Source organism: Dermacentor silvarum, chromosome 9, assembly GCF_013339745.2.
Source record: "Dermacentor silvarum isolate Dsil-2018 chromosome 9, BIME_Dsil_1.4, whole genome shotgun sequence".
Lineage (NCBI taxonomy): Eukaryota > Metazoa > Arthropoda > Arachnida > Ixodida > Ixodidae > Dermacentor > Dermacentor silvarum.
The window spans coordinates 145,366,149-145,392,048 of NC_051162.1; the positions used below are offsets into that span (position 1 = coordinate 145,366,149).

Consider the following 25,900-nt stretch of genomic DNA (forward strand, 5'->3'; position numbering starts at 1 on the left):
CATACAAACACACAAAGCAATGTCAATCGAAGTGTATGCGCATACAATAAAGCACCTAAATATAGCAAGTCGCGGGCCGGGCCTCAGCTAGCTGACCCAGAAAAAATGCGGCTAGCGCCGAAAGACCGCCAGAGAATGTCTCCGGGCTACACTGCGTTGACTAGATATGTGTGCCAGGCTCGCACCGGGCGCCAAACAAACGAGAAAGGTAACGAGAAAAAAAAAAAAAAAAAAAAAAGCGCTGCCGGCAACGAATAAGGACGGCCCGACGTTGCAATGAGGAAGCGCTCAGCCTCTTTCGTTTTCTTGATCCGATGCGGCCGTTCACTTTCCCTTCCGCAAGCCGATACAGGGGCAATTTTACACTATTTCGGCACGGCGTCTTTTTATTTTTTTTTTCCCGTTTCCCGAGATTTTGTGTAACCGATGGGTTACAATACCGACAAATTAGAACGTGCGCTTCTGTCAGAATAAGTGCAGCGCTTTCTTCTATTCCTTTGCGGCAAACGTACAATTCTACGGCCGGCAATCAAGAGATGAGTCGGTACGTTATCAGTAGCTGATCACAAACGGCAACGTGGTCATAAGGGGCGCATCTACACGCGATCGGCAAGCTTTGTCATATTAGGCGTGATTCAATTGCAAATGATCAGTCATATGACGCGCGTATTTTAACGTCCTGCGACACATTTAATTACTACATGGAAAACACGATGAAGCGCAGCTGAATTCACATTGCATTTAGCGGTCGTATAAATTATGTTTTCTTGGTTTCGAACTGATGGAAGCCAGAAAGCTACGAATCCTACGATAGAACCATTCATTCAACGAGATCACGCGACGGCCTTCGCTACAGCGATTACAACTGCAACGCGTCCGGCTCCTTCCCTACAGCAAAAAAGTACAGAAAGATATCTCGCAGTCGGGCTGATAAAAGGCAAGAGACACGTTACGCCGTAATTCCAATTCTTTTTAGCTTACAGAGCGATGCGCTTGTTAGGCCTAACCCTACTGAAGCAGACGGTGATCGTATGTCTTTACAGTAAAACGCGGATAAAAAGCAACTTACCAGCAGTTGAGAGTCATCACACGCACTTCGACTTCCATCTTCATTCCTGCGAGATGCGTTTCACAAGAGGACTGGTCATCAAGCCGCAGCGGCGCGCTTCCGAGCTGGAAAATAAATCGAGGCGCTTACACAGAGATCAAACACGGGCGATAGCGAGCCAGAGAAGAAGCAGACGACGACGCCGACAGCTGAGCGATCGCGGAACTCCTGGCGATCGCTTCCGCAATCACGCGGATCGCGGAATCACTACGAGGCTGGCAAAATCCGTGCTTCCGTTGCCATCAGTGCAGGGGATGCTGTGTTTGTTGACGTTTCACGGCAGTGTTACTAAAACATTCGAACGTGTTGTCGACGCAGCAGCAGCAGCAGCAGCAGCAGCGCGAGACTCGAAGGAGGCTTCTTGCAGGAAAAAAGGACTGAGGAGAGGCGAGCGGGCGTCGCGCGGCAAACTGAAACCCGGCGACGCGCATTGAAGTAAAGACAGAGAAAAACACCAGGAACGCCGCCGCGGCCTGTTCTAAATACGCTTCACGCTTCGCGCGCTTTGTCCTGGTTCGTCACTGTCGCTGTAGTACTACAGCACGCTCACACGCGTCGCAAGAACCCCTCGAAATAGCTCTCTCAAGTCTTCTCTCAAAGTGCATGTACACCACTCAATTCACGCTTCACGGGGAGGTCGAGCGACCACGCGACACTCCGCTTCGGCTGGCGCACGTCATTCTGGAAGCTTTTGCAACACGATGCGGGCGCTTTTCAAGTAGTTCGCTTTTCCTGGAGTCGTCTCCATTCTGCTGGCCATTACTCATGGCACTCACGAAAGTACACTTCGTAGACCGACCGTAATGCGCGTGGTAAATATTCAGCATTTTGGCAGCGATTCGTCCTCCTGTGACCTCGCTTGCTTTATGATATTGTGCAGATGTTCTGTTTATGTTTCTGCGGCCGCCAAGGTCATTTCCGGACCATTGACCGTCACGCGTGCATTTCAAATGCGCTCATTGTGCGTGCGGCGTCGCACATCATGCACTGAGCAGATGTATTTTTAATTTCAAACAAGCTGCTCGCTGACACAAGGCGACGACGGTCGATTTGCGCACACATACTGCGTATACAGCAGTCGGACGTGCAGTACACGCGCGCGTGTACTCCACTGCAGCTGCGGGGACAGCAAAGTATGGCCTTCGAGATCAGGTTACGCCGCCTAATCTCGAAGGTCATGAGAAAAGCCTACAAGTAACTTGCTCTGCCGCAACTCTTGCCGGAGAAAAAAAAAAAAAACTAAAAGGGATGAGCATATATTCTTTATATATATACGGATGAAGAAAAATAAAACTATAAAAACCTTTTTGAAATTCGTTTTTAAAATGAGGGTTTTTTCGGAGCCATGCCGCGAGCGGTGGCAACCATGAGGCTACGCGTGATGCGTGATAATCAGTGATTATCAGTTTGCTAATTGACAAAAATCAAGTAACTAACTTTTAAGCTTTTAAATTCAGCGGGTTAATCGTAATCGGCAGAATGAAGCGAGCTCTTCGTACAAGCCATATCAACTCTTGGATATGGAAAATGCGATCACCCGGGTAAACTGACGAAATTCACCTGTCAGAGCGCACGAAACCGAAACTGGGAGGCTGCCGCGCACCTCGAGAGGCGGGCGCGTTGCAGCTTCTTGGCCCTCGGTGCCGACTTTCTCCCCTTGTTGTCCTGACACCACTTTTCTAGCTCTTACGGAAGAGAGGGATACGCAAACTGTTATGTCTGATGTGCGACTAGCAACAGCAAATTTCCTCTCAACTATTTGTAGTGCATGCAAGAACCCTTATATATATATATATACAGGGTGGTGTAGCGAACACTTTCAAAATTTATTTAAGGTTGCCTGTGGCAGATAGCCAAATTCTAGTTTATGAGCTGGTCCACTCGAAGAGGCAGACATTATTTGCACAAAAAATTGAAATGTATAATTGACTAATTACCAAAAATTCACTAATTAAGTTTTTAACTAATTACCTGATTGCCCATGTTGCAATTTACAAATTGTAGCCGTGGAGTTCTCAAGGCGGATCCACTTGGAATTAATTCTCGGGATAACACCAGTTTCGAGATATTAATTCCCGAACTTCGCGGGGAAATGCATTGGCGTTCCAGTTAGTTTCTTAACAAAACGTCGCTTTATGCATTGAAGCACAAAATTAACTGAAACGCCAATGCATTTCTCCGCAAAGTTCGGGAATTAATATCTAGAAACTGGTGTCATCCCGAGAATTCGTTCCAAGTGGATCCGCTTTGCGAACTCCACGACTACAATTTGTAAATTGCAATATGGGCCATCAGGTAATTAGGTAAAAAGTTTATTAGTGAATTTTTGTTAATTATTCGATCATGCATTTCAATTTCTTGTGCAAGTAATATCCGCCTCTTCGAGTAGAGCAGCTCATGAACTAGAATTGTGCTTTCTACCACAGGCAACCTTTAAGAATTCTTGAATGTGTTCGCTGAAACACCCTGTATATATATATAACTTCAAAGAAAAGAGTACGACGTACGATAGATAACAACGTATGTCGTACTCTTTGAAGTTATTCCTAGGGGGCCAGCGTGATTCCTACTCTACAATATATATATATATATATATATATATATATATATATATATATATATATAACATTTAATTGGATTTAACACATAAATTGTTTATGTACATATTTAAAACTGTAGTTTCGTATGATTTCCACTCCCGACAATTTATTGACTAATGCTGTAATGTACTTCTTCTATTCATAGTAGTTGTTTTGTGTTGTGCAATTCTAGCTTCCGAAAAACCCGATGCTGTTCGTCGTATTAATTTTCTTTTATGCGCAAGCTCAAGGTCTCAGACTTTTGTTTGTTAGACCTGCATCCGTATTAATATTGCTTTGAAATATATATTCCACATCTATATAAGAATAACTACTGAAATTAAAAACTGAAATCAGTTTTTTTTTTATTTCAATTTTCTTTTCGCAAATTTGGTGACCCGCAAACTACTGTGGCCGACTGTACGTCATCCACCCACGGATGAAAACCTGCAGTAGCGTCGTTGTCACAGCGTCAACCCGTGTTTTATACGCACGATACGTGCCGAAATACGCTACCCGTACAACCGCGTTCCCTTGCAGAATGCTGACAACTCCGGAAAGTCCGAGTGAAATGCGAATTGATCGAAGTGGACCTTCCGTTCTCCAAGGTTGAAGCCTGGATCCGCTAGCTTCGCGCGACCGAGTCACACAGTGACCGCGAATGCGGAAAGTTTCCGCAATCCTTGCAGCAGATACCGTAACTCCGTGATTTACACATCCGACCTCCTGTATGTGGAATTTATGAAATTCAAGGTTACGGGCATATATCTCGCTTACGACGCTCGTGTCGAACATTATGCTTTGCAGCGAGTATTAAACACCAAGGGCAGGCGAGAACCGATCGCATTCGAGAAGTTCACTCGCGCCATCCCGGGTGTTCAGAAGGTTGACGCCGGTGCACTGACGTCACCAAGGACGTACACGGGTTCGACACCGTCCGCGGCGGCCGCATTTCGATGGGGACGAAATGCAACGCTAATCAACGTTAATCAAAATTAATCCGGACTCCCCCGCGACGGCGTGCTGCATACTCAGATCACAGTTATAGCACGTAAAGCAACGTAATGTTTCTATGTGATCGAGCAAGAGGCTGAGTGAGTGTTTTAGGCGCACGGTAGTGGTGTCACGAGGAGGGATGGGTGGAGGGGGGGGGGGGGGTAACACTACTAGAAGCCACACAACGTCCCGGAAAGCCATGTGATGCAACTACCCCTACACCATAGAGAATAAAACATAGTTGGTTTATAGCCTGCATGGTCAAATATTTGTTCCAAAACTCAATCTGCATTTGTATGGCGGCATAATGGGCATACCATTAGTGAGCATACAAGGGTATATATATATATATATATATATATATATATATATATATATATATATATATATATATATATATATATATATACCAGTGAACGTCGCGCCTTGAACCTGTGCTCTCTAATGCCCAATGTGTCATGTATGCTATGCGCTGAATTTGATACCTCAAAATTAAGATTGATTTATTCACGGGAAACTTCCCACATTGTGGCGTTGTAGGTAGCCTGGAATGAGTTTTCCAGTTATGGATCGTTCCAAACCGATTACTAGGTAATCATAGTTGCAGAGGGCGATCGCAGACATCAACGAGCTCTCTAAAAGCGCATAACGGCTGCCTCTGTAAAATAAGTTTGTTATCTACGTATGCAAATATACGAAATGGAACAAGGGAATGTACTGGGAAACTCCTTCAGAAGCTGTCGCCGTCAGAACAGAAGAAAGTGTTCAGGAACTCGACCTCCCCGCTTGAATTCCAGATTCAACGCTTTGTGATTCACGCGTATATACATACGCGTGGATAGACACTGAGGAATTCTATACACTGAAATGATTGTCATTGCCACAAGGCGAGCGCCAACCAAAGCACATTCAAGGGACACTGAAGTGATACACTGACTCAGTTTAGGCTGATAAATTATTCTTCAAGAATTCTACTTTCGTTGATTTCCATATAATAGGTGGATTATTATAAGAGAAAATGAACGCCAAAGTATCATTTTTTGAATTTCGCGCCTAAACAATAGGGTCGGTGCGTCACTGTGACGTCAAGAATTGCAAAGTATTCGTTCTCATTTCTGCCGTTGTGGTTCAATTTTAGTTCTTGAAACTTTCCATGTTCGCTCTTTGGCTCCTTTAGAACAACATGTAGTCCACCTTTACCGACAAAAGCTTAACTAGGTCCGGAAATAAAAATATGTGGCATAAAAATATGTGACGTCACGGCGGGCTGTTGCGAGAATTTCAAGGTGGCGTCGGCCCCCGTCGTTCGTTCTTGCGTCTTTTCTGGTCTACCAGGCGTCCGCTCACGATGAGAATGGCCTATTTAGTACTTTGAAAAGGTCATTTACTAACAAAGCTCAAATCATATTTATCTTTAATGCGCCCCTTTCGCACTAACGAAAAAAAAAAAAAGTTAAGCTATGTTAGGAAATTACTTTTCTGGAATGCAAAACAAACCTACTCTTGCCGTACGAGCAAACTTATAAGCAATAAAAGACGCTAAAATAACGGAAGTGTGGCGAGACGCTTCCTTGAAGTTCCCGCACGAGCTTGCCTGATGTTCGAGTATTTTGACGACGTCTGGTCGGGTCTACCTAACCTTTTTTTTTTTTTTTTTGTTGCAAAGGTGGATTGCATTGTTTTCTAATAAAAGTCAAAGACTGCGCTTAGCAATCTTTCAAAACATTTAGTGCGCCACAATTAACTGCCAACATACGAGAAAACACTTCGAAACCCATGACATCACGCTGACGTACCGGCGCGTGGGTTTCGGCCTCGAGATTCGGAACATAAAAAGTATGACGTTAAGCTTTGCCTTCTAGTTCTCAACCTCCTACCACGAAACCAGTGAAATTAGAGTTTATAAATAATACGTCGTCGATCTATATATTTATCGCTTCTTGTCACTGTTCCTTTAATTTCAGCGACGCGTGCACAACACTGTCCATGGTCTTCGAGATTTGCGCACGCTGGCTGCTTTGCTCGAGAAAAACCAGCCGGCGCGCGCAAATTTCAGAGGCCATGCACTGTCATTCCAGAAATGCTATGTATTCTGGACATTGTCAAATTCTGCCAAACTGTCGAATTCTGAATTGACGGCTCTATGAGCCAATCAGAGACGACAAGATGGCGAATTCGACAGCGTGACCGAATTTGATGATGTTCAAATTAGCGTTCCGGCACCTAAGCAACTGTGCAGAGAGATGAATCGAAGACGACGACGAAGACGTCACAAACACGGAGTTCACGGCCAGCCGAAGAGAAAAAAACAAATGTCCGACCGCGCGCCCAGGCAGGCGAGAATGTACCCGACTGTTCTGCACTATGTCGTCGACGAAAAGCCTTGCTCCCCGGTAGTGGTGCCTTCCTGCGTCGCCGCCACGGCCGCGTTGATGTCGCGCCGGTGCAGGCCGTCCTCGCTCGAGGCCCTGGCCACGGACGTCATCGTGGCTCGGGTGCTGCCGGCGTTGGAGCGCGTCGTCCTGGCTCAAGCCGACGGGAGCAGCGTGGACGACGCCCTGCCCGAGGGCCGCAACCCGTTCACGACCTGCAAGCCGGCCATCATCGAGTCGCTGATCGAGAAGATACAGAAGAAGCGGGGCCACCTCAACCTGACCAGCCTGCAGTTCGAGATACTCCTGTGCCGCGCGGGAGTCAAGAAGCTCGACCTCTTCCTCACCTCCGAGTTCCTGGCGCGAAAGGACGCACTGAGGTGATTTACGGTCGCGGAATGTATCAGTGCGGTCCACCGTTAAGCGGAACACTGTGCAATGTAACATAATGTGCCCATGCCACATAATGTGCCACGTGCGGCTCTCTCCATTTTGCTGGCGCATCTATAGCTGCCAGAGTCTACCGAAGCTGTGTCGATGGAGGTGTGTAGAAACGTGGCTCCAGTCACAAGGCATCTGCTGCAAAGCTGAGCAATTGTGTGCTTGGCAGATGAAGCAGAATAACACTCGCGTGTTCCCTCTAACAGTGGACCGCGCTGTACAGCCTTACAGCATGTGTCGCTTGCGATTGTGACGGGCGGCCATCAGAGCCCACGGGTATAGAATGAACAAGCCCGTCAGTAGCAATCTTGACACTGCAATAGCATATAGCGTAGTCTACTTTTTATTGCATGCGCAATGGAAGGGACATAAGCACAAGCTCACTAGGATACAAGATAACCGCTGTACTCCTGCTACTTTACGTCCCAGTCTGCTTATGTTTGCGCTCTATTTTGATTAATTCTAAAGCATTCTATGGCTCATGAAGCGGAAAATCCAGCTGCGTGGCCGGAGATGGTACAAAAAATCACGTGGTCGCAGAGACAGACCACGCGCCACGTGCGCTTCCGCCAATGAGAGATGAGTGGCTCCGATAGACGAACAAGTCACGTGGTCACAGAGACAGACCGCGCCAGTGGCGGGTCTATATATAGCATCGCGCGTCGCGGCGCTGCCAGTCGGCGCGGTGATTTCGGCGAGATCTGTCGTGCGCTCCAATGGACGAACCTTCGACTTCGTCTTCTCAGTCAGTAGTTGCGCCCGGCTCCGTTGTACGTCCACGCGAGTACGCGAACGAGGCCGTCTCAATGCTATCGCATTAAATTCATCCACGTAGGAATACTTAAGTGCACCTGACTGTTTTTTTTTTTCGTACTGCAATCAAAACTAACCTTCGCCAACTCGTACCCCTTTGCGTATAATGCATAGTCGTTTGTTATCATGAAGGGCGGGAAGAGGTGGAATGTGTCACTGCAGCTCTATTGCTTGACAGCGCCAAGGTGGCCTCGATATGACGTGGGTTTTCAGCCATGGCCTCCGAGATCAGAGGTCGTGTTTTAGCGCAATAAATTCAGGGTTGAACATGATACTTGGTAGCGCAAAACTTATTTCAAAGAAGTTATTTTGAAATTCAGGGTTGTCCGCCTCACAGTGCTGCAGGGAACTGTCAATGATCGGTGGTAAACGAGACAGGAAGGTTCAGCGGGACTGCATATTTTTGCAGAATGGGGTGCATTCATGAGTGCTAAGTACCGCAGGAATCGTGTTGGAAAGCTGAAAAGGTCTTTGACGAGGACAGGCAAGAACACAAGAATAGGAACATAGCATATACATGAAGCCACACCAAGTATACTGCAACAAACATTTACTTGGCATGTTCACTCACGGCCAATCCAATTTTATGCGCACTGAGGTGACAGAAATCATCCGCAGAATATCACTATGTGTATATTTGACCGCGCATACAGCGCACAGACGTGACAGGAACACGGCGATATGTATTAGAGAGCTAACAAGGGTAGATTTGTAATGGAGCAGACGGTTACTGTTTTATTGCGATAGCAATTATATCGACACTCAAGGCACATTCGAACTGCCGCGCCGCTGCCGCCGTGCTGTCACGCTATCAGCGGCCCGCGCGTGGAGGTTTAGAAGGTCTTCCGAGACGCGAGAGAGGCGCCGTGCCGTTTAGCTGCAAAAACGACGAAGCCAAGTGCACGGATCCTCACGCTCCGCTCAAGATACTTTGCCCATAGTCAGGGTAGCGTTCTTTCTCTCATAGCTGGAATGACCATGGTGCGCACTTATACGGTAGCGTTTACACTTGGCAGCATTGTGCATAACATACCGTAGAGCGTGCATTGGTCTATGCGGAACGGACGGTATGCACTTCAAGAAACAAACGCCGACGATTTTCACTCTGCCTCATCTTGCGCGCCATTGAGGTCCGACACCGGTGCCGCGTAGGGTGCCTCAACGAGCAGGCGAGGGGGACATCGAGGCACGCTACAGTGGCGTCAGTGGCGGCGCTTGTCGCGCCAGCGAACGGCGATAAGCGGTACCATCGAGGCTCCCTACGCCAGCGCTTTCTCTAAACTGTCTGAGGAGGTTCAGCACAACGTGGCGCTTACAGTGCTACACCCGTCGGGCGAAACTGCTGTATATTTTTTTAAAGGCTAATAGTATGGTTTCCAACGTAGTCCGGGACTACGAAGGTTTTGGGTGGTGAGATCATTGCACGGAATTAGTAATGGACTCTGCTGAATTAAGGGGCCCATATATAGCTATAGATCAGCTGTCAGCTCGAAGCCGAGCGGACAGTTCCTCTCTCGCCTTCGCCACCCTCCCACAGGCGCTTTTTCCACCTCGCCGCGTATCTTCTCTGGGACTATAGTAGACTCGTCACCTCACGACATACGAGCCACTGCATACGCGGAGAAGGGCGCAGTTCGTGGCAATCGGGCTGTGCGTGCTAAGTCTTCAGGCACCGTTTCACGAATGTGCATACAAAAGGCGCTTGAATAAATACACACGGCACACAAATGCACTGACTCGCACCGCAGCACAAGCTAGGTGCCTTGACACAAACGTCTCATCTCGCAATGCCTGTCCTGTCGGAGTGCCGACAACTCTCATTGGCGGGAGTATCTAACTGCTTGTAACATGTAACTTTATTTTCGATAGTCATTGTACCCCCTGATAAGCTCTTTCGGTTTGGGCGCAATCACAGTCAGCGTACTCTGTCGTTAGATCTAACCTACTCTGTGGGACTGTATATTGCAAAGTCAAAAGTGGTTCATTGTTGTAAATTCAGCTTGTTGGAACAAATTTACTCGAATACGTGGGGCGGATAGCGCGAAAATATCGGCACTCGTGTTGTCTAGCCAGGCCTGTCCCGTATTTTTTAAATTTAATGCGAGGCATTTATCTTCCTAGTCGAAGCCAAGGTCAGAACAAAGTCACGTGCAAGGAAGCGCAAATTTTGTCTCCAAAAAAGGCGGGCCGATCCCGGACATAGTGCAGCTCGAAAAAACCACCGGACATTGTGCAAGCAAACACTGGACATGATGATGAAGATTTAATGGCATCCCCTTTGAAATGGGGCGGTGCCAAATAGTCACCTAGCCTACGAGAAACAGTGCGAATTAAGGCGACCCGCCTCGGCAGGTGATGCTAGTGAGCGCAGACGTGAGCCCCAACACCAACACGCGGTCATTGCCATGTTGTCGTCATTTCTCTTCCATGACATTGTGATAATTCTTTCGTTGTCACATGTCATCTTCCCACCGTATTTGCTCTGTTGCTGTCACTGCGGTCTCATACCGTCATTATTCCATCGTCGTCATGCCATTGTCGACATCGTGTCGTAATTACAAAGTCGCCATCATGATGTCTTCGTTGTACCAACCTAATTTTGTCGTAGCGATTGCACCGTCGTCAACCCATTGTCGTGACGTCATCGTGATTCCACCATCGTCACCCCTTTGTCGTCATTCCATCATCGACCAACAACTGTGAAGCGCAGAGCAAGACCAACATGTTGTTCCGGACAGTTTGCAGGCAGTCCTCCACGCAAGGAACAAGTTAGCGTCATCTGCGCGCTATTCGTTTTCAATACACCCGCGCTCTGCGTCACATGGTCACGTCATATGAAGTAAATTCCGGTTAGGCTACGCGCATTTTAAGCTTCTTTTCTGTTTGTTTGTTGCTCATCACCCCCCCCCCCCCCCCCCCCCCCCCGCCCTTCTTACTCGACTGTCGTACTGTAACAAATGTATGGACTGGCATAATAAAAAACTGGACTGAGCATAATGAGGTCTATACCTTGTTATGTGCCAAAGCTCTCAACAACCAGGTCTTCTAAGCGCATTTTTCTGATGAATCAACATCCTACTATAGGAATTTAAACTCTGTTACGCCTTCATATCTGCTGCAGACATGCACCTAAATGCAGACCATAAGCAGTAGTAGATGAAATATAATCACTTAGTAATACCTTGTATTGTGTCCACAAGCCCTGAAGCGGTGCATTAGAAAAAAAAAATGTGAGCTCGCTTTGTTTATAACACTTGTACGAAACCAGTGTGATGCATTTCATGTACAAAATTGGCAATTCCAGCTACAACTTTGGTATAATTCTAAGAGCTCACATTATTTTCCAAAAATTCAGAATACTTGCAGTAGCCTTTCATTTTCAACCTGTCAAGTGTTTAGCACAGCTGAACCTTGCTTTGAGTCAAGCATTTTTATCTGAACCACACTTGATGCAATATTTATTTATTTATTTTTGCACTCTCAATCGCCTAAAGGCTTTACAGACAGTAGGGGCAAGAACAAATGTAAGTGTCAATGGCGGTCTTCAAAATGTTTGAGTCAGAGATGGCAGCGATCGAGGCAGGGACGTGGTTACAGTCTTCCGAGGTTCTTGGTATAAATGAGTCAAGAGTAAATTTTTGAGCGACAAAGAGCTGCACCAACTTTCTGGGAATGATCAATGCGAGATGATATGTATGAAGACCGATGGAGTAATTCTTCCCTAAGCATGTGATCGAAGTAAAATATTTTATGGAAAGGCACAGTCGAGAAAACTTCCGGCGCAGAGCGAAGTCTGATAGGTCAAGAGTTCGTTTCATTGAGGAGACACTAGAGTAGCAACTGTAGTTAGAAAGTATAAACCGGGCGCTGCGATTCTGGACAAGCTGTAAAAGGTTTGTTAGTGTTACCTGGCCAGGATCCCAAATTTAGCAGGCGTACTTAAGCTCGGGTCTGACCAAGGTCTTGTAAAGTGCGAGTTTTACTGTAGTATTGGCATGTGAGAAATTGTGACGCAAGAAACCTAGCATGCAATTAGCGTTGTTGATAATATAGCTTACATGCAAAGAACATGATAGATTCTGGGCTATAATGACGCCGAGATATTTGTAAGAAGTCATGGCGGTTAGGGGTGCGTTATTAAGACGGTAATCAGCAGGATTAGTTGAGTAAGGCACTCGGGACACGCATGTGATTTTACACTTGTTAATATTTAAGTTTCATTAGCCAATCTGAACACCAGCGGGAAATACTATCAAGGTCAGGTCTGTAATGCAGTACGGTCACAGGGGTTAGAAATTATGCAGTATATTATACAATCATCAGCAAACAGTTGTAGAGAAGAAGAAACTTGGGTAGGAAGATCGTTGATGTATACGAGAAAGAGTAGCGGTCTTAAAACCGGCCCCTGAGGCATCCCCAATGTTACTGAAACGAAAGAAGAATCATGACCATTTGCCGAAACATTGAAAGCGGTTAGAAAGAAAGCATTTATTCCAACCTAGGACATTGGCATCGAGGTTCAACTTATCAAGTTTAGGAAAGAGTAGGTTGTGTGAGACTGAATCAAATGCCTTAGCGAAATCTAGAAAAATACAGTCGACAATGAAACCATTGCCAAGAGCATGAAATAATTTGTTTGTAAATATCATAAGGTGCATTTCACAAGAAAAAGATTTTCTAAAACCATGTTGACAAGTAGAGAAAAATGAGTTAGATTAAAGACTAGATGTGAATAGATGATGTGTTCCATGAGCTTGCAAGGCATACTGGTCAATGATATCGGTCTGTAGTTTAGTGGAGAATGAAAAACACCTGATTTGTGCAAAGGAACCACTGTCCCCACCTTCCAATCACTTGGTATGGTGCAACATTGCAATGACTGCGAGAAAATCTCGCAAGAAATCAATGATGAATACATTGATGTACAATTCAAGAACTTTGAATTATTACCGTCAGGGCCAGCACAGCTAGAGACCTTTAGGTTTTTCATTAAATTAAAAATACCAGTTGAATCAAACACAATAGGATACATAGGAAAAAAAAAACCGAGTCTGGATAACCAGGATATACAACAGGATGATGCAAAAAACAACAACAGATAAATGCATTATTTATTAAGTCACAACAATCCTTGTTATTTACAGGAATGGCACTAGTATCAAAGCTCAATCAGTTTCATTTTTGCCATTGACTGCACACCAAAATTTTCACGGATTGTCACGTAGTCGCATTGGTAGCGTGTTACGATAAAAGTCGTCCTTAGCGTGTGTTATCGCCTGTTTGTACACTCGTTATCTGCGTTAATGTAAGCAAACCAGCACGAGGCATTTGCGAGTCTTTTTGTGCACCGAAATAACCCTGTTCATTTTATTGAGAAACCTTTTAAATTGTGCATTAAACTAAGGTGCCCGAGATTTTGGCGTAATATGCTTCAGTGGGATATAACGGTCCATTAGGTATGTTATTTTATCTTTAATAAACAAAGCCCAGTTTGCCTCTACCGTGCGAGTGTATAAACTTGGCAGATATTCGCTAATGAAGGATGACAGTTCATAATTAATAGTGGCAACGTCACCATTCTTATAATCACGAATAATTTTAGATGGTTTGACCGAAGGGGTGCAAGTGAGTAAGCCGAAAAGTAGAATGCAGTGATCACTAACGCCAGGAAAATGAGCACTTGGAACGAGGTTAGGGGTTGTGGTTAAAATGAGGTACAAAACGGTGGCTAAATGACTGGAACTTCGTGCCGGTTTAGTGACAAGTTGCGTGAGGTTAAAATCTAGACAGAGATTAATGAATGCGAGGCACTCGGAGCCACCTTCTATAACTGTAGGTTGGGTTTTCCAGTCAATCCCCGGAAAGTTGAAATCGCCCACCAAGAATAAAGGGCATGAAGAAAACTGTTGTGTCAAGTTGCTTAAAATGCTGGAAACTTCATTGCAAAATGTGATTAGTTGAACTAGGTGACCGGTAGTAGGCACTAGAGATGAAGTCTTTGTGATCGACAGTTATTCGAGTGCATACAAATTCCAAATGAGTAGAAATAGTTATCTCGCGGCAAGATATGGCATCATGGATGGCTATAAGCAAACCGCCGCCAGTCTGCTGCTCACAGTCTCGACAAAAGAATTTATAGCTTCTTTCGCATTCAAAAACTTCATGATTAGCGATCTGATTCGAGAGCCATGTTTCAGTAAGGATGACTATGTCTGCTGAACACGTGTCTATTAGAGAAGGCAAAGATTGGCGTTTATTACCTGCGCTGTGCACATTAGAATAGAAGACAGAAACCTGTTTACGATTTCGGTTAGTAATAAGCTACGACGGCGCTGCATGTGCACTGCTAGTACCTGCAGAAAAACGGTTGTTATTGTTTGTGACAGGAGCCACGCATGAAAGAAGTTCGCAAACCTGGTATGTAGTGGCACAATACGCGTAGCTTTTCCTAGTTATATGCACTTTGTTAAGATGAAGTGTGTACTTTTGGCCACTATTCTTGCCGAATTCAATAAATAGGCAGTCGACTGAAAATAACCCTCTGTTCAGCAGTCCTTATGCGAAGACCCCCGAGTAATTTTGCAAAGGAAGAACAACAATTATGCAGTAAGGTGTCACGAGGCACGATTAGGTTATTCTCTTACCAAACACGTTCCTGTGAACTAGCTACACTTGCTTCTCCAACTTGCCAGAAGTCCGCTGGACTATACAAAATGCAAATATATTAAGCATCCAGGCCAAGTACGGCAAATTAGTAAATTGCACGCAGACATTGCATACTGTTACTGGCCGCCTCCTTGCATCAAGGAAGAAGACGACGATCGCCGGGGGACGCGGCGCGTGTTCAGCCATCTTGGCAATCTCTGCCAACAGTCCCTGTTTATAAACCTTGTCCCGCTTCTATCTATTTGACACCCCGTCACACATTGGTGGGAGGTGCTGGGTATTCTCGCAAGACGACGGAGCTTCGAAGCGGTCGGCACTGCGGTGCGACCACCATGGCACACCAACCAGAATCTGCTTCTGCGCCGCGGACATCGATTGTAGTAGTCCAATCCCGAGACCCTGGAACGTTCAACGGGACCGATGGTATCGATGTAGAGGAATGGCTTATGCTATACAAACGGGTGAGCGATTCTAACCACTGGGACCTGACAGTCATGCTGGCCAATGTGGTGTTTTATCTTAGTGGAACGGCGAAGTTGTGGTATGACAATCACGAGGCCGACTTTGGGAGCTGGGATACATTCAAACAAAAGCTCCGTGACCTGATCGGTAGGGCCTTCAGTCGAAAAATTGCTGCGAAGCAACAGCTGTCAACCCGCGCACAGACGTCCACAGAATCATACTTGTCGTACATACAGGATGTACTGGCGCTGTGCCGTAAAGCTGACAGTAACATGCCAGAGTCTGACAAGGTTGGCCACGTCCAGAAAGGGATAGCGGACGACGCATTCAATTTCCTGATGTGCAGAAATTGTGCTACCGTCGATGCCGTGATGATGAATGTCAGCGCTTCGAGCAGGCTAAGAGCCGCCGTATTGAACGACCATTCGCCCAGCTTCCCAACACCGCTGCAACGTCTTCGTGTGAAGAGCGACCGCAATCAAACCCTTCGCCGCCTTCGGCCGAATTGACGAGGATTGTCCGCCGCGAAATCCAGGCAATGGCTCCCGCTAGCCTCCCTTCAGCAGCAAAAAAAAAAAAAAAAACGCTGTTCTCAGCGGTCGGCGTCAGATACGGTGCGAATATTACGATTTTTTTTTTTGACTTGGACAGAGAATAAAACGCGATTCACCTGTGCACCATCCCGAAACTTCTGACCTATTATAATAACGGGGGCGAACAGAGTATTCTAAAAACGCCGGCCGAATGCACCCTTCATTCATCTCGACGGTAACATTAAATCGCACTCCCATCAATCTCAAGGGGTGTGTTGATAATGCGATTTTATTGAGCCCGAAAACCCTACACATTGTTTAGAGTGAAAGCTACATAAAAAGCATAGTGTAACTTCAAAACAGAATTGTTTTTTCAAAACCTGATAATCAGTGGTATTGCAGGTAAGCAATCAGTTGCTCTAACAAATGTTTTCTTTGTTGAAATGCTGTTTGGCATTCTGATTTTGTAATTACACAGATAAATACGTGACTCAGAGCAGTGCAATGTTCTGTTTTAGCCTGTGACTGAAAAAGTGCCGATTTGTAAGTTCAACATCCAGTTTCTGTATGAAGTTCATGTTCTCTTTCACACTGAAAACTGTACTGAACATAATGAGGTCTGTACTTAGTTATGTGCCTAAGCTCTCAACATCCAGGTCTTCTAAGAACATTTTTCTGATGAATTAACGTACTGCTATTGGTATGTAAACTCCGTTACACCTTCATATTTGCTGCAGACATGCACCTAGCACCCACCTACCAGCGGGCACTGGATATCACACTTGCAAGAAATTCATTTTAGTATGTGCATTTTCACTTTCGGGTTTCTAATAGTAACCTTCTGTGGGAGTGTGGTGCATTATACAAAGTATTTATCTCAGAGGGAAGATATAGCTGCATTGCATAATAAAGCACAACTGGCAAAGCCCTTACTACATGTTACGTGATGACACACGAGTCTCATTCGCTTCGTGCTTCACCTAGGCAGTAGTAGATGAAATATGATCACTTAGTAATAACTTGCATTGTGTCCAGAAGCCCTGAAGTGGTGCATTATTAGAAAAAAAAAAAGTGTGAGCACGCTTTTTTGATAACACTTGTGTGACACCAGTGTGATGCATTTCATGCTCAAAATTGGCAATGCGCCAATGCCAGCTACAACTTTGGTATAATTCCAAGAGCTCACATTATTTTCCAAATGTTCAGAACACTTGCAGTAGCCTTTCATCTTCAACCTGTCAACTATTTAGCACAGCTGACAAAATCACCTTGCTTTTGAGTCAAGCAGTTTCATCTGAACCACACCTGATGCAATAGGCAGTTCACTGAAAATAACTCTTCGTTCAGGCGTCCTTATGTGAAGACCCCTCAGTAATGTTACAAAGGAAGAACAACAGCTATGCAGGAAGGTGTCATGAGGCACGTTTAGATTATTCTCTTATATCCAAATATACCCAAGCACGTTCCCAAGAACTAGCTACAGTTGCTTCTCTAACTTGCAAGTAGTTCACATGACTATTCAAAATGCAAGGATATTAAGCATCCAGGCCAGGTACGGCAAATTGGTAAATTGCACGCAGCAACTAAAGCAAGCGTCGGTGTCCATGTGAGCATATTTTACTTTTGTCATAAGTGAACAGAGAGGAGCTTCAATTCATTTTGAAATAAAAATCTTCTAAAATGTGTATAGTTTATAGCAAAAAATATACAGGCTTTGTATGCGTAATCAAACTCACTGATTCATGTTGATCACAGATGCAGACAATTTAGTAATGAAACCCTTCAGAAGTAGGAAATACAGGAGCTGGCCACACAGCGAAGTTGAAAAAAAATGAGTACATACCAGCTGTTTCAAAATTCAGGCTATATTTAAAAAAAATTACTTAATGCAGATACCAGTACTCCAAAGCTTGAGCTGGATTACCTTACATCAGTCGGGCATTACTTGGTCAACAAATCATTGAGGAAAATTAGACAATTTAACAAAATTGATACAAGAACTAGGAATTGGATTTTTTAGGCATTTAGAAAAAAAGGGCACATAGAAGTGCAGTTATGGCACGATAGGGGCCAATATAGCCACTATACGCTGTTCACAAAGCATAATTACTTTGCAAGTTTTCACTGCACTCGACAGGGTACATAACAGGCTGCACTGCCCTCTACCGGCATGTCGCATTAGCTTGTTGCGTACAATTTCCTAGATGCAATAGGTAATGAAATTACACTTTTGCTGCTTACAATGGTGCATCAAGTGGAGCAAGCATGTAAAGATACAATACGCCTGTAAAACAGCTAAATTTTAGTAGAGAAAGCTCAAATTGGTATCTAACCTATGGAACAAAAGAAAAAACAAATGGAGGTAAGAATGAAAATATTGAATGGTATCCATCAGCAAACCTGTGCAAAAGTTGTAAAAAATGTGAAAACAAGAATCAGCTTGATGTTCTCATGTTCAAAATTGTGCCTCTTCATGCTCAGAACAAGCTTTAGCTTCTAAGCTGAGTACGAGCGCTCGACATTGACAAATGTGCATTGATGATACTTGTACTTCCATACGTTTAATGTCCCCCCCCCCCCCCCATTCATGTGATATTGTTCAGCAATGCTAACTTGCATAACACTAATCGTGGGCCACTTTTAAAGGCTCGGTTAACTCTGACTGTGGAAAGAGCATCATTGCCAGGTCGCACTGCCATGCAATAAAGAATTTGCGAATACACGAGATGCACGCGCTAGATCGAGTCCCATCAATACATAAGATATATTCAGTTGGAGCCAGATCTAGAAATGCATATCCCCATTTTCGCTCCTCATGCAAAAGTCCACATTAAAGAAAAATGAAGGCTGCCCGAAATTTATATTCATGACACCAGCGCGACATGTTTTCACATATACAACTTTTAAGCCGTTCCCTAGATTCCCCTCCCCGATAGAAGTATCTAAAAAGGTGCAGTAACTTTTGAAACAAACGATGCGTGTAGGAAGCAGAATTCGAAAGGGCGGTTTGATAAAGCTTCTCTATCGGTGTACTACATAAGAAAACGCGGTTGGCAAAGCTTATGCCAGGTACTCTTCTTAGCTAACAAAACGAGCACTTTTACTGCTTTTATGCCTAGCACCACTGCGGCACATCGCGCATGCATACTTTGATTTGCCTCTCGTCGTAACAGCAAGCACACGAACGCTCCGATGGATCGGACGTGGCGAAGTCACAACGCTCATCGCAGCCGGAAAAACAACTCACGCGCAGTTGCACATGACGAATGACGGTGATAGCAAGGCAATACAAGTTGTCGGTATTGATCGTATCATCACTTCTGAAACTGGTAGAGGGCAGGCGTTCACCAATAACAGACAAGTACACACTTCTCTGGGATGAACCGCACACACAGAAGACATAAAATTCGCGTGCGACGACCGCACATTTTTCATTTGGGCGCGTATTTACAATCTATCGTGCCTAGAATGCACGTGTGTGTGATGGACTTCTCGCTTGCAACGACACACGAAGCACGGCACAAAAAGAACATGAGGTCGACGGCTTCACATTGTGCTTCCGACACCCGCGTAACGCAACACACTTCCTGCACTCCGCCTGTTTCCGTCGGCGATTGCACGCACTACTATTCCTATTCTCATTCCGATGGAACTGCTATGGAACAATCTTGGCAGAAGATGCTGCGCACATCAACAACGAACGCAAACATCGGCCGGATTCACTTTGAACTTGACTTGTGTTCACTAAATAGTCAATCCAGTTCGGTGCAGCGGTGCAGAAAAAAAAAAAAAAAGGCCCAAGCGTTATTTTCTCCCGAGAGCACGTTTGCTTGAAAATGTGAGCGTGAGCAGTATAGTTTGCCATAATATTTTCCAGAAACCGCCACGCCACCTAGACTGAACCACGCCTGTCGCTCCGCACGTGACCATCATGTCTGCCCGCGCACTTTTCTCATCGCGAGGGACGTTGAAATTCCGTGCATTTTATTGTTTTCTGCGTCTTGGAAAACGAGCGCACTTCACTTTTAAATTTAAAGATTAATGTAGCGATAGAAATATAACGTAAATAATTCTATCAGCAATAATGTTTTTTATTGGTTACGGAAGCATTTTAGCTATATTTCAAAGGATAACTTGCATCATCTGGAGAGTTTGTTTTGCGGGTACCAGATCGCTCATCGTTCCTCGGCAGCCGCAAGGCCTTTAAGGGCCAAAAGCATTGCTGTGATGAATTATGGACCACACGCTAGTGCAGTCGAGAACCCTGGAATCGGTGTGGGTGATCGCTGTGCGAGGATGTATCCCCCTTCCCATTTCTGAGCAATGCGTGTGCACTAGTATGTACCGATGCGGCTTCACTGAAGGTTTGTAGTGATGACTGGTCGATTGTTATACATCGGGCTGCGCCGGGTCGGTTTGTACAGTGTCATTCCCTATGGAGTCCTCTCAAACGTATTCCGACGATGTCTTCGTCAAGTTTTATTGAAAGTGCTAAAGACAACGTGTTTCTCCAGGCAACGTGAAAGTGCCGCCACAACTTGGCGCTCATCTGCGCATTATTCATTTTCAATACACCCGCGCTCTACGTCAGGAATTTATGGCAAGACTTGCCGAAAGATACATGCCACTCTCGAGCAGCCACGAAAGCGACGCCGAAGCACCCGGTTCCCCGTACACGGGAGTGGACAACCTCGACGAACCCTTCAACCTGGAAGAAATCAGGACCGTCCTTCAAAACCTTAACGGCACATCGGCCCCAGGTCCCGACGGTATTAGTAACAAGGCCCTTCGTAATTTGGACGAAGACTCCATCCGGTTCCTAGCGGATCGAATCAATCAGGTCTGGGATTCAGGCATGGTCCCGCCGGAATGGAAGCACGCCACTACGGTTCTCATCCCAAAGCACAACAAGCCCTCGGGCGTCGAGAACCTTAGACCCATATCGCTCACGTCGTGCGTGGCTAAGGCGGCGGAACACGCCGTTCACAACAGAATCTCCAGATTCCTTGAAAACAAGGGACTGTTACCACACACCCTCATAGGATTTAGACCCGGTCTATCAACTCAAGACACCATGATTTTAATCAAGCACCAAATCATTGATGACCCCATTAGAAACGCCAAGGCCATTCTCGGGTTGGATCTCGAGAAAGCGTTTGATAACCTATCTCACCAATACATTGCGGACACCATTTCCGAACTCAACCTCGGAGCTAGATTCCACGCGTACGTCAAGTCATTCTTGGATAATAGGACGGCTACGCTCCGATTTGCCGACCTCTCCACGGAGACACTCTCGTTGGGGAGCAAGGGCACCCCCCAAGGCTCGGTCATCTCCCCTATGCTTTTCAACCTTGCCATGGCGGGACTTGCCGAGAAACTCGGACAGATCCATGGGCTCGAGCACACCATATACGCAGACGACATCACTATGTGGGTCTCCAAAGGAACCCCTGGTATGGTGCAGTACATCTTGCAAGAAGCAGTGAACACCGTAGAAGAATTTCTAATTCCCACAGGACTCAGATGCTCGCCTACCAAGTCGGAGCTGCTTGTACGCAGACCCACGCAGAAGGGCCGAAGGCCATATTCAACAGACTTCGATTACAATCAGGAAATTACCGTATGAACCAATTCGGGACACGCCATCCCGTGCGTCGACAAAATCAGTCTTGGGTATGATAGTAGAGACTAAAGACGTCAATGCCTCTACGGTTCAGAAGCTCATCACCAAGACTAACAACGCTATCGGGCTCATCAGAAGAATTGCCAATAGACACAGGGGCCTCAAGGAACATAATCTCGTCAAACTCATACACGCGTTTGTCACCTGTCACTTCGCATACGTTGCGGCAATGCTCAATTGGTCAAGATCCGACAGAGACAGACTCAATGCGCAAATCAGAAAGGTCACCAAGCAAGCACTCGGCATTCCGACCAGCACCAGCAACGAGAAGCTGGGGCACCTGGGTATGCACAACACCCTGGAAGAAATTGCCGAGGCCCAGCAGCGCGCCCAGCATGCTAGGCTTTCGACGACGCCTCCGGGGCGCACGATCCTAGCGAAGCTGGGCTTTGCTCAAGGAAACATAGAAAAAGACTTTGCGGACCTCCCACGGGACATCCGCGCTAAGATCACGGTCCGACCTATACCCAGAAACGTACACCCCGAAAACAACAGGGGCAGACGACAAGCGAGAGGACAATTCCTCCTTAACCAAGCCTTGGCAAACCGCGAAAGCTCAGCTTTTGTGGACGCGGCGGCATACGCGGGAAACAAAGCTTTCGCAGTGGCGATGGTGGACGGCTGCGGATCCACAAGACATGCAGCCACGGTAATCGCAAGGAAGCCTGAACAGGCTGAACAGGTTGCGATCGCCGTTGCGCTGACCAATGACAATATTTCTCACATCTACAGTGACTCCATAGCCGCAATTAGAGCTTTTCAAAAGGGCACGGTCTGCGCACAGGCTCTAAGAATTGTCACAAAGAAAGAGATTAAGCACCACGTCATATACTGGTTCCCGGCACACTTAGGACCAAAGATCGGCGACGTCCCCAACCTTAACGAGGCGGCACACGAGGCTGCGCGCGTGCTTGCAGACCGCGCGGCTTCACCCGACCACTCGGAGAACAAGGACGCCCCCACTACATACAATGAAATCACTAAACACTTCTACCTACAACGTAGAGAGTTTAGCACGCCACACCGCATGCTCACTGGAGCTCAAGCGGTTGCTCTCAGAATGCTACAAACAGACACATACCCCACGCAAAACAGACTACACCACTACATGCCTGAGCTCTACGAGAAGTCTTATTGCACCAAATGTAATACATCCCTTAACGTCTATCATTTACTCTGGCCGTGCTCGCAAGCTCACATAAACTCCGAACCGGACAAGCGCAAGTTTGAAGAAGCAATCCGGAGTGAAGAACTCGCTCCCCAACTCTGGGCCGTCCAGCAGGTCCACGACGCCGCCAGGAAGCTCAACCTCCCGGTTCCGTCGTGGGAGACGCCCGCTCCATGAGAGCTCCAAAGCTCTCGTGGCCTGCAGGACCCTTAATAAAGTTGATTTCCTTCCTTCCTTCCAGTGAACCTACGCGCATTTTCAGTTTGCCGACGATGTCTTCGTCAAGTTTTATTGAAAGTGCTAAAGACAACGTGTTTCTCCAGGCAACGTGAAAGTGCCGCCACAACTTAGTGCTCATCTGCGCATTATTCATTTTCAATACACCCGCGCTCTACGTCATGTGAAGTATAAAGTCCAGTGAACCTACGCGCATTTTCAGTTTCTGTTTGTTCCATATCTCTTCCCTTTCTCGCTCGACCGTCAGCCATAGAGTTACTGTATATGCTACAAAAGGTAGCGAGTTGCACGTAGGTTGGTCATCTATCCTTTCAAGCAACCAAAGCTATCATATCGCCGATCGACCAATCAGCCATGGGTGCTTTTCCAATGCATGTGAACCGCTTTATAGCCTAATTGCAAGCAGAGCGCATCAAAAACAGCTGACTAGACAACATAGTCAAGAAAAAAACAAAAGACAAAGAAATGCTGCTCTTCTCGGCAAGTGGCGTTAGATGCGGCGCGAATATTACAAATTGTTTTTTGGACTTAGACAGTGCACAATTTGCGATTCGCCTGTGCGCCATCCCGAAACTTTTGACCTAATAACAGGGGCGAACCGAGTATTCTAAGTATGCCGGCCGAATGCACCCTTCATTCATCTCGACGGTAACATTAAATCGCACTCCCATCAGTCTCAAGAGGTGTGTTGATAATGCGATTTTATTGAACCCAAAAACCCCACTCATTGTTTAGAGTGAAAGCTACATAAAAAGGATAGTGTAACTTCAAAACAGAATTGTTTTTTCAAAACCTGATAATCGGTGGTATTGCAGGTAAGCAATCAGTTGCTCTAACAAATGTTTTCGTTGTTGAAATGCTATTTGGCATTCTGATTTTGTAATTACACAGATAAATACGTGACTCAGAGCAGTGCAATGTTCTGTTTTAGCCTGTGACTGAAAAAGTGCCGATTTGTAAGTCCAACATCCAGTTTCTGTTTGAAGTTCATGTTCTCTTTCACACTTAAAACTGTACTGAACATAATGAGGTCTATAATTAGTTATGTGCCTAAGCTCTCAACATCCAGGTCTTCTAAGAACATTTTTCTGATGAATTAACGTACTGCTATTGGTATGTAAACTCTGTTACACCTTCATATTTGCTGCGGACATGCACCTAGCACCCACCTACCAGCGGGCACTGGATATCACACTTGCAAGAAATTCATTTTAGTATGTGCATTTTCACTTTCGGGTTTCTAATAGTAACCTTCTGTGGGAGTGTAGTGAATTATACAAAGTATTTATCTCAGAGGGAAGATATAGCTGCATTGCATAATAAAGCACAACTGGCAAAGCCCTTACTACATGTTACGTGACGACACACGAGTCTCTTTCGCTTCGTGCTTCACCTAGGCAGTAGTAGATGAAATATGATCACTTAGTAATAACTTGCATTGTGTCCAGAAGCCCTGAAGCGGTGCATTATTAGAAAAAAAAAGTGTGAGCACGCTTTTTTTATAACAGTGTGTGACACCAGTGTGATGCATTTCATGCACAAAATTGGCAATGCCAGCTACAACTTTGGTATAACTCTAACAGCTCACATTATTTTCCAAATGTTCAGAACACTTGCAGTAGCCTTTCATCTTCAACCTGTCAACTATTTAGCACAGCTGACAAAATCACCTTGCTTTTGAGTCAAGCAGTTTCATCTGAACCACACCTAATGCAATAGGCAGTTCACTGAAAATCACTATTCGTTCAGGCGTCCTTATGTGAAGACCCCTCAGTAATTTTACAAAGGAAGAAGAACAGCTATGCAGGAAGGTGTCATGAGGCTCGTTTAGATTATTCTCTTATACCCAAATATACCCAAGCATGTTCCCAAGAACTAGCTACAGTTGCTTCTCTAACTTGCAAGTAGTTCACATGACTATCCAAAATGCAAGGATATTAAGCATCCAGGCCAGGTACGGCAAATTAGTAAATTGCACGCAGCAACTAAAGCAAGAGTCGGTATCCATGTGAGCATATTTTACTTTTGTCATAAGTGAACAGAGAGGAGCTTCAATTCATTTTGAAATAAAAATATTCTAAAATGTGTATAGTTTAGAGCAAAATAATATACAGGCTTTGTATGCGTAATCAAACTCACTGATTCATGTTTATCACAGATGCAGACAATTTAGTAATGAAACCCTGCAGAAGTAGGAAATACAGGAGCTGGCCGGACAGAGAAGTTGAAAAAAAAAATGAGTACATACCAGCTGTTTCAAAATTCAGGCTATATTTAAAAAAAATTACTTAATGCAGATACCAGTACTCCAAAGCTTGAGCTGGATTACCTTACATCAGTCGTGCATTACTTGGTCAACAAATCATTGAGGAAAATTAGACAATTTAACAAAACTGATACAAGAACTAGGAATTGGATTTTTTAGGCATTTAGAAAAAAAGGGCAGATAGAAGTGGAGTTGTGGCACGATAGGGGCCAATATAGCCACTATACGCTGTTCACAAAGCAGAATCACTTTGCAAGTTTTCACTGCACTCGACAGGGTACGTAACAGGCTGCACTGCCCTCTACCGGCATGTCGCATGAGCGTGTTGCGCACAATTTCCTAGACGCAATAGGTAATGAAATTACACTTTTGCTGCTTACAATGGTGCATCAAGTGGAACAAGCATGCAAAGATACAATACGCTTGTAAAACAGCTAAATGTTTAGTAGAGAAAGCTCAAAGTGGTACCTAACCTATGGAACAAAAGAAAAAACGAAGGAGGTAAGAATGAAAATATTGAATGGTATCCTTCTGCAAACCTGTGCAAAAGTTGTAAAAAATACGAAAACAAGA

At 45.4% G+C, this 25,900-nt stretch overlaps 2 protein-coding genes across 14 annotated transcripts in view; one reads left to right on the forward strand and one right to left on the reverse strand.

Moving 5' to 3' along the window:
* Positions 1-2,861, reverse strand: part of LOC119464490 (putative neutral sphingomyelinase) — a 40,992-nt gene extending 38,131 nt beyond the window's left edge. The window contains exons 1-2 of one of the 2 annotated variants that reach the window (XM_049656606.1): positions 1,201-2,861; positions 1,070-1,115 (exon numbers count right to left, since the gene is read on the reverse strand). In XM_049656606.1, coding sequence (XP_049512563.1) covers positions 1,070-1,113 — 44 coding nt within the window. In that variant the 5' untranslated portion in view covers positions 1,114-1,115; positions 1,201-2,861. Of the gene's footprint in view, positions 1-1,069 lie in introns of both variants that reach the window. The other variant, XM_037725486.2, reaches the window with a different exon arrangement.
* Positions 2,862-6,732: 3,871 nt separating this feature from the next.
* LOC119464491 (uncharacterized) overlaps positions 6,733-25,900 on the forward strand; it is a 37,566-nt gene continuing 18,398 nt past the window's right edge. For 2 of the 12 annotated variants that reach the window (XR_007463585.1, XR_007463587.1), the window contains exons 1-2: positions 16,478-16,587; positions 24,092-24,570. Coding sequence is in view for 1 of the 12 variants with exons in the window: in XM_037725488.2 (XP_037581416.1) it covers positions 6,927-7,435 (509 nt within the window). In the remaining 11 variants the exon portion in view is untranslated. Of the gene's footprint in view, positions 7,436-16,172; positions 16,241-16,477; positions 16,627-18,207; positions 18,921-19,592; positions 20,335-23,071; positions 23,338-23,744; positions 23,877-24,091; positions 24,571-25,900 lie in introns of those variants that run through there. The other 10 variants (XR_007463586.1, XR_007463589.1, XR_007463588.1 and 7 more) reach the window with 8 other exon arrangements.